Consider the following 17440-nt stretch of genomic DNA (forward strand, 5'->3'; position numbering starts at 1 on the left):
AGTTCAAGGCCATCCTGCACTATATAGTGAGATCTTTCAAGAAAAGAAATATATGTATATGGCAGGTAAAAGTTGATATGGGCTGCTTTGCTTTATAACCTTGGTTTATGAGATTTATTTCTGACTGTACCTGTGGGATTTAATCATAAATTAGATGAGTGAGATATACTAGAAGAATGTCTTAGACATTTGTTAGCATTTTATGCTCTCATTTTTAAAATCATGTTGATTAAATTGTTAAGTTTTTAAGGTTCCTAGGTACTGATAACAGGGAAAATCTTGTGTTCCCTTAACCACTCTGACTTGACTTAGTGTTCAGTATTGCTATCATTAACATTTTGGGCTTGATCACTGTGGTAGAAGAGGAGGGCCACAGGGAACCATCCTGTGCATTGTAGGATGTTTAGTAGTACCTCTGGCCTCTATCCACTGAATAAAAGTAGCTCCTAACATCTCTGAGTTCTGACTACCAAAAATATATCATGTTCTTCAGGGAGCAACCCCATTCACCAGTTTGAGAACCATTGGCCAAGACAAATGGTCAAAAACATTATTTCCTAAGATTGCCTTACCCTGATAGTGTTGTAGACCTTAACAATTAAGGAAATATGAATGTTCATGATCCTTAAAAATCATATCTGTGCACTGAATGTGATTAATTTTTCTTCCAGGTCAGCTTTTCTTGCAGCACATATCCCACTTTTTTTGTACCCCTTTTTGCACACTGTCAGCAAAACACGTCCCTTTGAGTATCTTCGGCTCACCAGTCTAGGCGTTATTGGTAAGTGAGCAGGGTTGTTTTGCAAGCCGGAAATCTTCATTTGTACTAGTGATCTAAGCTAGATATTTGACTTGCTGCTTACATCTTGTTTATTTTTGTCTTTGAGGGTGGTCTCAATGTCCAATAAATATGTTGTAAGGAACATGACAACTCTTTTCAAGCACCATTCCAAATGTTTTTAAGGTTATGAGGACCAAAATTTAGAATTGAGTTCAGCATGTATTTAGAAGCACTTGGTGGAATTTCAGGGAGCGTGAAGAATAAGAACTTGGTTTAAAACTGTATTGTGTAGGATTAAGTTTGAATTTAGACTTTTTTTTTTTTTTTTTTTTTTTTTTTTTTTTTGAGGCAGGGTCTCAGTGTACAGTCCAGGCTGGTCTTTAACTCACTGTGTTTCCCCAGCTGGGTTTGAAATCAGCCACCCTCCTGCCTCAGCCTCCTGAGTGCTGGGATTACAGGCATGCACCACCATGCTTGGCCTCATTTCTTTCTTTGTAAAGGTCTTTCACTTCTGAACTGTTATCTCATAACCTTAGAGGTTCACCTTCTGCTAGTTAATTTTTTATACTTGGTGTTTGCATATACATTTACTTTAGGGAGTGTGTGAAATATTTTTTACTCAAGAGAATAATTTATCAGCTATTTTAGATCTCAAACTCCTGGGTGGAAAGATTAACCTTTGGACTTAGGGAATGTAATACATTCAAGGTTTCTTTTCCGAGTTACCTTGCCTTTCTCAAAACCTTTTTCTTACAGTTTTTTTTTTCTTACCGACCAAAATGTAGGAATATTGATTACACAGTTTATTTTGTTGGATTATTATTTTAATATGTGTATAAAATATTTCCATATGATTTATAAACATGAATCAGAAAATACTTTAAAATTTGAAATTTCAAGATATCTTTTTCTTTTTTTCTTTTTATAGAGCAGAATATATTTATTGAGAGAAAGAAAGCTTCTGTCTGACAGAGACAGAAGGGGTCCTGAGTGGGTTGCCAAAGACTCTGTTTTCTAGGGACTTTTATAGAGAAAACCACGACGGTGAGGTGGGTCTAATATGTGGGGAAAATGGGAATTAGCAAGGTGGGAATGAAGTGGGACAGAGCTATGGTCAACCAATAAGATTAATTATTCAGGTAAAATTAATTAAGTCAAGGACAAATGAAGAAGTCATTTAGCAAGCAGGAATGCTTAAAGAGCAGTCACTTTATAGGGTGTTGGGATGGTGACTCCTGGCTTCCTCAAGATGATCCATACCTATTTAGAATATCAGTCCCTAATGTTCATACTTAGGCTGTGGTTGCTTTTGTCTTGAGATCTGGCCCCCAGTGCAGGTATCTATCTCCAAGGTCACAGAATATCTAGTCTTCTGCCCTGCTCCCTGGAGGGCCTACCCCTGTCTGACTGCTTATAATATTTGTCTAACTCAGTTGCCTGTAACAGTCCCTGCTCTGAAGAAGTACCCCACACTACCATGAGGGAGAAATGGGCAATGACTAATCTGGCTTCTTCAGGCTGAAAGGGGTCATAGTTGTTGATCAGCAGTCAGAAATACCCTACAGTAATTTTACTTCTTCATTTAGGAGAGGGAGACCAGCTGCTGTTCAGTTAAGGCCTGCTGAGTATAGTTAGTTAAGGCCTCGATATGTAGCATAACTTTCTTTGGACAAGATCTGGTGGATCCCTTGAAATAAAATGGGTTTGGGAAAAATAGAAGAAACAGACCTATGAATGGGGATAGTCCCCTAAAGGCATTTGATAGACACCAGGTGTTTTCATCTTAGGTGGGCATACAGCTTTATGTCTGGAGAGCCAAAGAAATAATTATGTTGCATGGGCCAATTAATAGAATCAACAGGATAATTAAGAATATGGTTAACCAAGATTTCCACCAAGAGGAGCTAGTAATGGTTTCTCATAAGGAGAATAAGGATAAGTCCAGAGAATTTTGACATGTCATTGATTTGTTGTCTAATATCTTAAACAGATACTGGGATATTAGCAGAAGGATCAGGAGTATACATTCAATATTTAGTTCTTACAATTGCACAAGCATCTCTTGTGCTGTTAAAATGTCTAGTGTCATCTGATTTTGAAGGACAGCGTGTTTCATTAATTTTACTTCTTCATTTAGGAGAGGGAGGCCAGCTGCTGTTCAGTTAAGGCCTGCTGAGTATAGTTAGTTAAGGCCTCGATATGTAGCATAACTTTCTTTGGACAAGATCTGGTGGATCCCAGAAAAAGGCATGTAAAAGGAACCCAGGATATTTGTTATTGGTATCATCTGTATGATTACTTGGGGTTTGGTGACCTTTAAGCAAGAACAAATTTTAATCAAAGCATATATAATTAAAGTATGTGTGCAGAGGCATGTATAATCAAAGCATGAGCATTAGCGCTGATAGGTAAGTTTTAGGAACTGTTTTTAAGGGCTAGCAGTTGTAAGCCATTGGCTCTTAGGCCTCTTTATGGATGGATTCTTGACATTTTGTCATACATCCTTCTAATTTTAGTTCTAATTATCTCTATCTCTTTTTGGTAATGTATGAAGAACCAGATTAATTTTTTTTTTTTCTTTTTTGGTCTTTTTCTTTTTATCGGTACCAGGGATCGAACTTAGACTGCCTGCTCGCAAGGCAGGCGCTTATGCCGCTGAGCTAAATCCCTAGCCCCTAATACATTATTTTGACAAACAAAAAACTTTCTTAAGTTTTATAGGTGAACAACATGTACTGTGTTTGTAAAAACCTGTCTCAGCATCATTTTGATTAGTTGGCAACCTGGATATATATATTACAATATTTAGACAGAATAAAATCTCCAGAGTGGAAGCTGGGCTTTTAGGCATAACTAAAAGGAATGAATGAGGAGAAAGTTATCCCAGTAATAGCTTAAGCAAGATATTTTTGGTGACTGTTTTATTGAGATATGGTGCCTGGAAGGAAGACCAGAGCTGAAAAGGACAAAGAGACATGTGCCAATGTCCAGCAATCAGCTGGGTTTTTTTTACCTCTTGTCATGATTACTCAGGGGTCCTCCACCGGAGATGACAGATAGAGATGACAGTCTGGCCAGAGGGAGAAGGCAGAGTGCCCGGGACTCTTTAGTCTTTATGGACCAATTGATAGGATGGATCTAAACTCTGGGGCCTTGGTCTCAGAGAGCAGTCCAACTTCCAGTGGTCACTTTTACAGTCAGGACATGGTTTGGGGGGCCTCTTAAGGCAGTCCCTTTTAAGATGACCTGGCTTCCCTCAGTAGTAGCAGTTGAATTTAGTCATTAAGCTCTTCTTAGAGTCCCAAGAATCAGACTTAAGGTCTGTTTTTGTAAGGCCACAACAGCAGCAGCTACTTTTTGATCTCTCTGGTTTTCTCCCAGCCCTGACTATAGAATACAAGGAGGCAGTATTTACTAAAGTGTTAAGTGAACTACCTGGAATAAAGGCTATCTCTTGTAACTTTTTCTAATATCCGGAGTTAACCGAGTAGTAAACATGTCTTTAAGTAAAATTTGTCCCCTATTGAGTCAGAACCTAGGGAATTGTGTTTTATTAGTGCCTGAAGTAAATGATCTAAGAAGTCAGAAGGGTTTTCATCAGAAGGGTTGCTAGGCTAGTAAGGGTCTTGGGTGGGAGCTGCTAGTGACCCAGTGGAAACTGGTTGCTCCACTGGCTCTTCATCTTCTGGCTATCTAAGATTAATATTACAATATTCATCTCCAGATGCAATAGCTAGAAGTCAGTGTTTGATTTAAAATTAACATTATATCTTTCCAGGCTAGCTTATTGGTCTGGGTAAACCCTTTAAAAATATCTGCGTACTTACCAGGATTATCTGAAAATTTCCTAGTTCTAACTTTGTTTTAAGTCACTGAGTGAAAGAGACCTGTGATATTATTCAGACAGTTGAATGCAGATGTCTTGTGCTCTAGCTGAATGTTTTGGGAATGACAATGCACAGCATGTGTACCATTGTTGCTTTCTGATTGAGGTGTTTTGAAATTTGGGGTTTTTTTTCTTCTTTTTTTTTTTTTTTTTTTTTTTCTTTTTATCCTTGAAATAAAATGGATTTGGGAAAAATAGAAGAAACAGACCTATGAATGGGGATAGTCTCATGAGGATTATAATTATACCTGGAGCATAAATAAGAATTATTTCTTAATGTTAAAAATGTTTGAACATAAGGCAGTTCTGATCATTTTTTCTTCTCTTTTTTTACAGTATGCCTCTGGTTATAAAATAGCATCATAATTAATTCTTCCTTCTACATCCCATTTTAGGGGGTAGGTAGATGACATACATGTGCAAAGAAATATCAAATGGTTCTTTTTCAACATGGAAGGGTCGAACATTTTCCAGTGCTTAAGAATGCATTCCAAAAGTGTAAGGGACTTTGGCATTAGTTACCCACGTCTCCATGCAATGATCTTGCTGGGGCCTCCAATTGATATAGGAGAATGAAACTCCTGACCTACTAGATGTCCACTATGAATTCGTGTTCTCTAAAATCAGAGAATAATTTTAGGAACAATAGAGGTTAAAAGCAGAATATACTTACTGAGAGAAGGAAAGCTTCTATCTGAGAGAGACAGACAGAAAGGGTCCCAAGTGGGTTGCCTTCAAAATGTATTTTTCAAGTATATCTTATTCTACTTTTCTTTGCTGTTTTTGCTGTTTTGTTTTTGTTGTTTTTAGGGGGGTTGTTTTTGTTTTTCCTTTGTTTCGTTTTGGTTTTGTTTTTTTGTAGGTAGGGGTTGGTTTTTTGAGACAAGGGCAGAAACATTTTGTTTTTCCTCTGCTGTAAATGATCTCTTGAGTTCCAGCCCCAATCTTCTAAAAAAACTTCTCTGTGATATTCTGTACTTGTTATTTTCCTTGTAACCTATCAAACTGTTTGTGCCACAGATTTAGGATTGAGTGAGGCACACCATTGACAATTGCTTTATGTTTCAGGTGACATAATAGTTGCTGTATAACTTCATCAACAGTATCTGTTCTGCCTTTGGTCTTGTAGAAAGTTACCATCTCAGGCTTCCGTTGCATTCAGGTTTTCTTATTAATTTATTTGGGTAGGTGTTTTGGTTTTGGTTTTGGTTTTGGTTTTGGTTTTGGTTTTGGTACCAGGAATTGAACTCACAGGCTCGCACTTGCCAGGCAAGCTGTGCCACTGAACTATATCCCCAGCTCTATCAACATTTTTGTCATGGTGCAGTATTGACTTCAACAGTACCAATTTGTTTTACTTTGCCATATATGAGGCCTGTGTCATCTTTCTGAAATCCAAAGATTGTACTATACTGTTCTGTGTTTTGAAATTACAACATTTCTTTTGAACATCTGTTTTGTTCCTGCATACAGTTCTTATGCTGGTCTACTTGTATTCTGTTAGCAAATGTAACATCAGTTGGAAACTGTCAAGTGTCACATTCCAGTTAGCTTGGGAGATGGGAGGAACAAGCCTGTGAACATCATTTGGTTTACCACTGTATGAATAAGGCCCTGGTGGCTGAGTTCCAGGATAAATTTCCAAGTTGAAAGCATAATAAGTCTTTGCATCCACAGGGACATAAATTTTTTGCCAAAGTTGAAGTTTTTTGGGGGAAAGTATTGCCTGAAGCTAAAGCAACCATGAAGTGCTGCAAGAGATTCGATAGTCGTATATTTAGACAGTGTGTAAATAGCTTGTCAGTTATCCATAAATCCCTCAAACCATGAGCAGATAGCAGGCAGATTATCAGTTCTTTTTCTTCGTTGATGGGTGACTTTGTCATCAAACTTCAGGCAGTTTTGAAGGAAACCAAATCTCAGTGTCATTTTCTACAAACTTTAAGTCCATATCCATCATTTTGCCATGAGTCTTTCTGTTCATTGATTGCCATGAGAAAGCCCTACTACGTACAACAGCCCTATGTATGCTGTCAGTTCAACTAGTAAAATATCATAATCAACACTTTCACTGGAGGTGAGACACAGTGTCTCTGTAATTCAGGCTGATCTTGAACTCACAGCAGTCCTCCTGCCTCGGCCTCCCAAGTGCCAGGATTACCACCATGCCGGGCAATAAATACATTTTTGAGTGTAGCTGTTGGGGAGTATAGAACATTTTACTTGTATTTCAGCATGTGTATATTTCACAACATCTTGTAGAATTTTGTCTGTTACAGATAATATCCAACATTGAATGGTAGTGCTGGTGTTCAGTCTAATAGGTTTCACCCCTGTCAGGATCCTCACTATATTTTTGGGCCTGGTTCAAACAGTGGATCATGCCATTTTGGTGTGTGACCATTTTGTAACATTTCTATTAGTCAACTATGTGTTCATGTTGTTGTATTCTTCATCACCTGAATCAAGGAGGTCTGTATTCCCTGTGTCTGTATCAGTTGATTCTTGCTTCATCTCTCTGTCATAGAACTCTGGCTCACATTTTCATTGTCAAAGTCATTATCATCTCCACCATCGATGCATGAATGATCTTATGATTCTCTGTGTGTGTGTGTGTGTGTGTGTGTGTGTGTGTGTGTGTGTGTGTTGGAAATCACACTCAGGACCTTGCAGGTGCCATGCTGCCAAGCTGTGTCCCTGGCATGATTCCCCTTTGATCTTCTCCAAAACTTGCAAATCTGATTTTCCATATGCCATTGTACTACACTGAGCTACTTCTACAAGAAAAATTTTAAAAAAAAAAACTTTTTAAAAAACAAATCCTAAAGGCACAGGAATTTAGCAGAGAGCATTTTATGGATAAAACTCACCTGTTACTGCTTTAGATCTCTGGTACACACCTTGCTGTTCATCTGTCAAGTGGGTGAATGTACAGATGGCTTTTTGCTTTCCCCAGCACAGCTGCTGTGAGTCACACTCACATTCCATTTATGGTAAAATACGTGTTTACAGAACAGGAGAGTGGTATGGATGTATTTTACCCCCTGTGATGCTCAGGTAAACATACACAAAACCTGTTACATTTGTGGGTTAAAAAAATCCCAGTTTGACTTTGCACACATGTACACAACTTGCCTTTCGTTGTATCAAGTGGGTAAACACAAAGATCCCTTCCTGTATCCCCCAGGCACAGCTACAGAGACATTGGTTGCTGTTACGCTAAAGTACAGATTTACAGTAGCAAAGTATGAGATGGATTATTGTAACCCAGTGTTTTCTCTTGGTTAATGTGATGGCCCTTGGAGATGAGGCTTTGAGAAGAGAATTAGATTTATGAGTACATAAAGGTATGACATTCATGTAAGATTAGTATCCTTCTAAGCAGGGACATCAGAGTGCTTGCTCTCTTTCTGTCCTTATAATGGGAAGACATAGCAAGAAGATAGATTTCTAGTAGCTAGGATGAGCACCCCTACCAGAACCTAGGACGCATTGGGCAGCTCAGGGAATAGTTACTTGTTCAATGGAGCTCTGGTTCTCTGTATACAAAATGAAAAATCTATCACCTGGTCAGTATTATTCACTTGATAATACGGAGAGTAGAATTGGAATGAATTTCAGAGTCACCTGTTCCAACTAATTTTGTAAGAAGCGGGCCTACAGAGCCAGGCATGGTGGCACATGGGAAGCTGAGGCAAGAGGATTGTAAGGTCAAGTCCAGAGCAGGTAGTGTAGTAAGACCCAACTCAAAAAATAAAAAGGAGAGGGATACAGCTCAGTAAAGACCTTAGATTCAGTCCCAGTGCCACACCAAAAAAGAAAAACAGACCTACAAAGGCAAAGTAACTTTATCAACAGGTCAACTAATTGTGGAACCAACATTAGAGTATAGATATGTTGTCTCTTGTTTGGAACTTTTTCTTCTGGTTGTGCCTTATAATGTTTGTGCTCTTTGGGGAAAAGACAAGTAGCCAGAAAAAATGTTTGTTTATGCCTACCTTAAAGTAGGGTTCTGACTGGCACTATTTCTTTTTCCTGGGACTATGTTGGATGTAGAATGATCAGTACTTTATATAGTTAGTGTACCTAAAATAGAGAATAGACTTTGGTGTTATTATTGTAAGATTATCTAATAAGAATGCTAGAAGTATTCAAATAACTAAAGTACTACTAAGTACATGGTGGACCAAACTTGGTCCCTCGTGTTTTGGTGCTAATGAAGTCCACCTGTGCTTTTCTCTTTTTTTTTTACTTGTTGCTGGTGTGTTGTTTCTACATTACGAATTCGATTCCTTGCATAGAAGATAGAGCTTGTAAACTTGTTATTTAAATAGAGCTTTTTGAACCTTCTTGTGAATATTTTTCTCTTCAATAAAAATGTTACAAGATCACAACTTGCTTGGTGAGCAATACATAGTTCATTTAACTGGAAGCACAGACTCTAAAATAATTTTCTTTGTTCATATTTTCTTTAGGGGCCTTGGTGAAAACAGATGAGCAAGAAGTAATCAACTTTTTATTGACAACAGAAATTATTCCTTTGTGTTTACGCATTATGGAATCTGGAAGTGAGCTTTCTAAAACGGTACAGTCTACATTGTGCTCTTGAGCAACATCTTTTTGGTCTGCAGTCATTTTCTGCCTGTTTTCAGTTTTTTGAACCTTCTGTGAATATTTTTCTCTTCAATAAAAATGTTATAAAGTGATCATTTAAAAACCCAGATCTATCCATATATGGTGATGCATGCCTGTAACCTCAGCACTGTGGGAGACTGAGGCAAGACTATCAAAAGTTCAGCCGGGCATGGTGACTCACACCTGTAATCCCAGCACTCCGGAGGCTGAGGTGGGAGGATCATTGTGAGTTCGAGACCAGCCTGGGCTACAAAGTGAGCTCAAGGCCAGCCTGAACTGCATAGCAAAACCCCATCTCAAAAAAGACCAAAAACAAGAGTATCAAAAGTTTGAGCCCAGGTTGGACAGTTTAGCAACACCCTGTCAGGGTAGCTTAGTGCAAAGGGTCTGGGTTCAGGCTGGGTGTGGTGGTATACCCCTGTAACCCCAGCACTAGGAAGGCTGAGACAGAAGAATTGCCAAGAGTTTGAGGCTAGCGTGGATTAAGCTCAAGATCAGCCTGAACTACATAAGTGAGACCCTGTCTCAAAAAAACAAACAAAAAAAGCTCTGGGTTCAGTTTCTAGTGCTGGAAAAAAAAAAAAAAAGACAAATACAGGTTAAACACTGAATCTCTTTCTTTGAACCCACATCTCCTTCTACAGATAATCCTTAAATGTATTATTCCAGACACTTTATATGTATAACCAAGTCTAGGTACTTGAGCTTTTGCCTACAATGGACTTTAACCATGGATGGTGACATTACTTGGTATAAAATTCTTACCTCATTTTTCTCTAGCCCTGTTGTCTCCTGGCATTGAATGTTGCAGTGAAGTCTTTGGTCAACCTGACTTTTCCTTGATAAATGAATTTTCCTTTATCTGTGATTTTTGAAATTCATTTGATAATTGAATATCAAAATTTCACAAGAGTAACATATTCCTTGCATCTCTTTTTTCTTGGAGAATTGAGTACTGGGGATTGAACCCAGGACCTCTGCACTGAGCTACATCCCCAACCCCTTTTTATTTCTTATTGCCTAGAGTGGGCTCAAACTCTCCTTGCTGCCTCAGCCTCCTGTTGGGATTACAGCCTTGTACCACCATACCTGGCTATGACATGAGCTTTAAGTTAAGTATTTTACCTTCAAAGATTTTACAGCTTTCTTTACATGATATCCTTTTTCTCAAAACATACAAAATGGGGCTGGGGATATAGCTCAGTGGCACAGCATCTTGCCTGGCAAGTGCAAGGTCCTGAGTTTGAATGCTGGTACCTCCAACCCCCACCCAAAAACTCACAACAAATCTTTTAAGAACCTCATTTTCTAAATTTATCAGGCTAATAAGTGTGTGAAATCAGTACTAATTCTATATCCACACATTCAGAAATTTTTCCTTTTTGTGATTTTTTTTCTTTAATTTTCTTTCTTTTTTTTTTTCTTTTTTATGCTGGGGTTCAAACTCACGACCACGTGATTACAAAACAGGCACTTATGCCGCTGAGCTAAATCCCCAACCCCAGAAATTTTCCCTTTTTGGCCAACACTTATCCTTGTGTCTGATTTATTTTTGAGAACATAAGCACAGATAGATTCATATGTTGCATGATCTGTTCTTTATGTTTCAGAATTTTTCCAATTGTCAGACTATACCTCAACATAACTGATATAATGATTCGCACATTACTCAGGAGAGTAACACATAGGGCATAAGTCCTTTGTCATGGAAGCACTGTGTGATGGTGCACTCCTGTGATCCCAGCATTTGGGAGGCTGAGGCAAGAGGATCACTGAGTTCAAGGCCAGCCTAGGCTACAGAGTGAGTTCAAGGCTAGCCTGGACTACATAAAGAAAAAAATATAAGTACCTTGTCATATTCATTGTTTTCCCTTCACTTTCAATTTCTGATCTTTAAAGTTCTCTGCTTCTTTCTTAACTGAGTATTTCTTCTTACAGCATTTTCTACCCTCATCAAATAGATGGGATAAATTATGGTTGTTAAGTCTCAAAGAGAAGCTCAATTTGTTAAAGTGATTATGCATTATCAGTAAATTGAGAACATTGAAGTAGTTTTTGTTCCCCAACATAGTTTTGTTCATATGTATAAATATTTATAAATTTTTTTTTTTTTATCGGTACCAGGGATCGAACTCACGACTGCCTGCTCGCAAGGCAGGCGCTTATGCCGCTGAGCTAAATCCCCAGCCCCAGTATTTATAAATTTTAAGTTCTTAAATTGAAAAGCTTCCGTTTACTCACATTTTTGAGGTTGAGGACCTCACATACTGCTACATGCCTGTAGTTCAGCTACTTACAAGGCTGAGGTGGGAAGATGACTTACTGTACCAGTTTGAAACCACCCTGGGCAGTATAATAAGAACTTATCTCAAAATACATGAATTATGTTTGTGAGATTTTGTTTTTAATTTTAAGACAGGATCTCACCAAGTCATGAAGTTGTCTAGCCTGAACCCAAACTTGCAGTCCTCCTGCCTCAGCTTTCTAGAGATCTAGGATTACAGATCTCTAGGATTATGATCTTGTGCCATCATACCCAGCCAAACTATTAGGTTTTTATACTGAATAAAGTAAAATGTCTAAGTGAATTTAGAAGAAGAAACTAAAAGATACAGTGACTATTTTAAATGCCAAAAAATTTATAGTAAAGACACACTGCCATTAATTTCCCTCAAAATCCTTCCTTTGAACACACGTGTCATTATTCTTGCCACTTCCTGGAACAGTTCTGGAAGAGCTCCATCCTTGAGTGTCTTTTACAAGGTCTGATCAAAAATATAGTGAACATTCCTGCCAAGTGCCATCCAGCAAAAAGCACATTCATGAAAACATTATGGCAGTGATGGCAAGCCTTCAGAGCTTTTAGTAATAGCAAATGGCCCCCTGTGATACACGTGCCAGAGGTTCACCTGCACTGTATTATGGTTGACCTCTTCTACCTTACTCCATGGATCTGTTATTTGTAGCTCTTCCCCAGTCAAAATGACCATAGAAAGTAAATGGCTTCAGTCAGCTTAGTACATTAAGGCAGCCACAACAGACGCTCCCAATAAAGGACTTTCAGAAAGTGGCAAGGGCTGGGGATATGCCCACCTGGCAAGCTTGAAGTCCTGAGTTCCATTCCCAGTACCCCAAAAAGAAGGTAAAAATGAGATAACTGTGTTCAAAGTAATTTAAACACACACTATATTTTTCAGTCACATCTCATACACTCCAGAGATTATAGTGATTATCTTGGAATGGAAGGATTAGAGAATTTAACTTTTTAAATCTATTTTCTTGAAATGGTAGAATTATAGAATTTTTTTTCCTTATCTGTAGTTTTCTAATTTTCCACAATAACCAGTTTGATTATTCCCTGTTCCAAGAACCCCCATTCTAAATGATCCTTCCCTTTTCCAATTGTCTAGAATTAAAATTACTCCACCCTGTCTCTGAGGGGAGGGGTTGTTTTTTGTTGGTTTATTGGTTGGTTGGTTTTGGTTTTTGGTTTTGGGTGCCAAGGATTGAACTCAAAACTCGCACTTCCGAGGCAGGCACTTATGCCACTGAGCTAAATCCCCAGCCCCTGTCTCTAGGTTTTTTAGCCTTTAAATGCTCAACTAGAATAGTTCCCATATCATGCCTTTCTTCTAACTTATCTTTCTTCCTTTGTTTCCACATATGCAGAGACCCTTTTATATGTGGCACTTAGCATTGTATGTTGTTTATAGTAGATACTTAATATAGCAAAGATTGAGTCAGGGCTGCTAGGTGATACAACCACCTGTGAAATATTTTAGAAACATACAGCCAGGTGTAGTGGCTCAGGCTTGTAATCCAGCACTCGGGAGGCTGAGGCAGGCGGATCATTATGAGTTTGAGCTGGCCTACAAAGTGAGTTCAAAGCCTGCCTGAACTGCATAGAAACCCTGTCTCAAAAAAGACCAAAAAAAAATAGAAACATACACTCCAGGTCCCACATGTGACTATTGAATCACTCCCCAGGATGGTAAAATTTGGTTGTGTGTGTGTTTTTAGATTTCTTTTGGTGAATGTATAGTGTAACTATTTTGGAAAGCTGTTTGCCAGTGTGCACTAAAACTAAACATAAGCCTATCCATAACCCAGCAGTCCTACTCATAGGTATATACTCAGGAGTGATGGGCTCTTCGGTGCTTTGAAACATATATTAGAATGTTGATAGTGGCTTTATTTATAAAAGATGGATTTGTTGTAGTATACTCACAAAATAAAAAGTTTGAGCTGCTAATATATGTAACATGGAAGACTCTCAGATGCATTGAATGAAAAAAAAACAGATACATGAGTTGTTGATGCAATTCCATTTCTGTAAAGTTCAAAGACAGCAAAGCCAATTGCAGTAAGTAAGAATGATTGTTACCTCCGAGGTGTATTCCTACCCCTGGGAAAGGTACAAGGGAATGCTAGAATTCTGAGTTGCTGGAAACATTTTAATTTAGTTCCAGTGCACAGATGTGTATGTAGATAAAAACTCATCAAGGAGCACTTAAGATTAGTGCATTTACACACTTTGTATTTTTATTGCCATGTGTTGCTCTTACAACAAATTACCATAAGTTTAGGAGCTTAAAATCATACAAGTGTATTGTTACAGTTTTGGAAAGTACAAATCATCTTGTATACTTAGCTAAAGTCAAGAGGGACTGGGCAATGTTTCCTCTGGCTTATATAGCAGATTCCCTTTCCTTACCTTTTTTACCTTCTAGAACACTATTTCTTACATTGCTTGGTTCCTGGCTCAATCTGCAGAACCAAGGCAATAGTGAAGCATATTCAGATCTGTCTCTCCTTATATTGCCACCTTTTTTGTGGTTAAATCTCTTTCTGCCTCCCTTTTTTTTTTTTTTTTTTGTTTGTTTTTTTGTTTGTTTGTTTGTTTTTGAGACAGGGTCTCATTAAGTACAGTAGTTTAGGCTAACCTTGAACTCATTATGTATCCCTGACTGGCCTCAAACCATGGCAGTCCTCCTACCTCAACCTCTGATTCCTGGGATTACAGGTGTGCACCACCTTGGCCAGTTACCTCTCTCTCACAAGGAAACTTACCCTTATGGCCCACCTGGATAATCTTTCTATATAAAGCTCCGGAGTCTCATCTCATTTTTACCATATAAAGCAACATTCTCAGGATTTCATGATTAGAACCTATTTGGAGGCCACTGTTCAGCCTACAACAATGTTATACCTCAGTAAAACAGTAAAATTTAATTTCCACAATTGGTTTTGTTGAGCAGCCAAGGAAGAGAATCATTGTAAAATTACCTGATTTGAATTAAACTAGTATTTTTAAATCTCTTCTGTGTAAAAGTTAATGACCTTGGGGCTGGGGATTTAGCTCAGCGGCATAAGCACCTGCATTGAAAGCAGGCAGTCGTGAGTTCGATCCCTGGTACCGATAAAAACAAAAAAGACCAAAAAAAAAGTTAATGACCTTAAATTGAAGGGGGAAATTGAGTATAGATATAAACTTTACAGCCAGGGTTTATTACTGCTGGAATAATTTTTAAAGAAAGGCTCAAAAAGACAGATCTTTTAAGAACAAAGCCAGATGTGATGATGCATGCCTATAATCCCAGCCCATGGGAGGCTGAGGCAGGAGATCACAAGTTTGGGGCCTGAATCAAACATCAAGACTCTGTCTTTAAAAAGAAAAGTCTTTATTAAATTATATTTTTAAAGCCTTACTTGCTGGGGCTAGAGGTTTAGCTCAGCGGCATAAGCGCCTGCCTTGCAAGCAGGCAGTCCTGAGTTTGATCCCTGGTACCGATAAAAAGGAAAACAATAACAAAAAAAAGCCTTATTTGCCTTACCTGAAAGAAGTAAAGCATAACCGAATCACTAAAATCCTCTTGGCGCACAGAAAAGAGAAGAGACTATAAAATTCAAACAGTATTTAGAGCTCGACCCTACCACTTGGTAGCTTTGTCACTTGGAAACTTAACCGGCACATAGTTGGTAACTGAAAAAGCCTCCCCGTGTTTAGAATCTGATAAGTACCTAGAATTTTCCCCTCGTTTTATGTAAAATTAGAATAACAGTATGTACCTTAGAGGTTTATTGCAAACGTAAGTCATGTAAAATCTTCAGGAAAAAGATCCTGAATACTACAAAATCTAGTTTGCTCATATCCTGTGCTCTATATTAACTTTAGTCTTAGAATAAAACTTACTCGTTAACACTATCACTTTAATTTGTACTAGGTTATCATAATTTTGTTTTTGCTTTGTTTTCTGAGGTAGAGTCTCACAATACAGTTCAGGCTTAATTCCTCATGCCTCGTTTTCAGAGCCCCAGAATCACAGACTTGTACCACTACGTTTAGTATGTATCAAAACTCATATCGAACAATGAGTTCTGGGTTGTAAAAGAGGATTTATTTTTTGCACCTGTTCATAAGTTTTTAGTCAACAAGTTAAGACAAAATCACAAGTGCCATTGAGCAACTTTTTTTTTTAACTGTTTATTTTACTTCAGGTTGCCACATTCATCCTCCAGAAGATCCTCTTAGATGACACTGGTTTGGCTTATATATGTCAGACATATGAGCGTTTTTCCCATGTGGCCATGATCTTGGTGAGTTTTTCATCTACCGCATTTGTACTATACCTCTGACCACACAGATTAGGCCTTTGGCAATTGGCCCTGGATCAGCTATAGTCTTCTAATTAGAAATAATTCTAGAAGTTTCTATAACGATTCTTGAACAATCTAATAATCTCTGATGTCAGTTATAGTTATTTTATGTTTTGTATTTTTTTTCCCCTACCCACTTCCTATTTTGGACAAAACAGGGTAAAATGGTCCTGCAGCTGTCCAAAGAGCCTTCTGCCCGTCTACTGAAGCATGTAGTAAGATGTTACCTTCGACTCTCAGATAATCCCAGGTAAACATTTACAGAGTTTAGAGGGCTTTAAGGAAGTATTTTGCTGAATCTTAAAGTGCCAAATTTAAAACTCCATCAGAGTTGTAGCTTCCTATATAATTGTCTTACAATGAATTTCCAGAGTGTATATTTCTAATTCCAGGGGAAAGTTTATTATGCATTACTCCTGTGGTCTGAGCTTTCAGTTGATATTCCAAAGGGTCACAAAGAGAAGTATACTTTCAAACATTGCTTAAAAAGGATCATAGCCTTCAGGGCTCTTAAGTATATTTCTAGGTCTCTGATTTCTGTGAGATATTTGAGCTAATTGTTTTATTTCCCCATGTTCGTAATCTTTCTGCCAGAAATCATACATTGCAGATCTGATGCAATTTAAAAATGTTTGACCTTGTGCTTTGCAAATCCATAATTTATGCCGAAAACCACTGGCTGAGATTCTGACAAATCATGTAATGGAGTGATTTCTGGCGTTCCTAGGAATGAGAATAACCTGATTTAATGTGAACTCAGTGTGTTGCCACTGAAGTTATTCAAGCCTTTCCTATTTCTTTTGTCCATTTTGTCCTGGTCTTCAGTATCTGCTGTCACCAAAATTTGAAAATGTGTTTATTTAAAATTCTATTTATCGAAATACAAAATCTATAACTTTGTTTAGAATAGCCCTATAAATAGTTAACATTTGCCTTTTTTAGGTTTTCAGATTTGACTTTCTGCTGTTCATCATTTCAAAGAAAATGAAACATTTAAAGTTCATCTGATAATGCTGCTACCATAGTTTTGTTTTTATGATTCATCTTATTAAGATTTTTAAATATAAAATTAAAACAGTTTCTGTAAAGTCATAAGTTGATAAGTTAGTATAGAATGAAAATTCATTAACTTATCATATACAATGAGGTCATATCTGCTGTTAATGGTTTTTGGAGTATTTGATTTACTATAACTCACCTATTTTTAATATGATATTCTGATATTGATTGTAATAAATCAGAAAGCAATTTGAAGTAAACTTGCACCATTTTATTCCATTTTGCTTTTCCATGAAATTCTATACTGGGACATCATTCTGAAAATATTTTCAGACTACAGATCTAAAGATCTTTGAGCCAATGTCTGATATAAGTATTAGAGAATTTTAAAGGCTTCTAAATATAACCTGACAGAACCATAGATTCCCATTTGCTGTGTATTTATGTCTAAGAAAGGGGCTCTTCCCTAACCCCCAAATCTA

The 17440-nt window shown here is 37.7% G+C and overlaps 1 protein-coding gene and 1 non-coding gene across 4 annotated transcripts in view; one reads left to right on the forward strand and one right to left on the reverse strand.

Annotated features, from left to right (window-relative positions):
- The window catches only part of Cnot9 (CCR4-NOT transcription complex subunit 9), a 31151-nt gene that overhangs the window by 11420 nt on the left and 2291 nt on the right, over window positions 1-17440 (forward strand). For 2 of the 3 annotated variants that reach the window (XM_003464013.5, XM_013146211.3), the window contains exons 4-7: window positions 672-781; window positions 9143-9252; window positions 15801-15899; window positions 16118-16209. In XM_003464013.5, coding sequence (XP_003464061.1) covers window positions 672-781; window positions 9143-9252; window positions 15801-15899; window positions 16118-16209 — 411 coding nt within the window. Of the gene's footprint in view, window positions 1-671; window positions 782-9142; window positions 9253-15800; window positions 15900-16117; window positions 16210-16901; window positions 17436-17440 lie in introns of those variants that run through there. The other variant, XM_005001070.4, reaches the window with a different exon arrangement.
- Window positions 15635-15760, reverse strand: LOC111755262 (small nucleolar RNA SNORA40). Its single transcript, XR_002789834.1, has one exon. It is a non-coding gene; the product is annotated as a small nucleolar RNA SNORA40 (small nucleolar RNA).

This window comes from Cavia porcellus, unplaced genomic scaffold (assembly GCF_034190915.1).
Source record: "Cavia porcellus strain 051 isolate PalLab524CR breed Dunkin Hartley unplaced genomic scaffold, mCavPor4.1 scaffold_1, whole genome shotgun sequence".
Classification (NCBI taxonomy): Eukaryota; Metazoa; Chordata; class Mammalia; order Rodentia; family Caviidae; genus Cavia; species Cavia porcellus.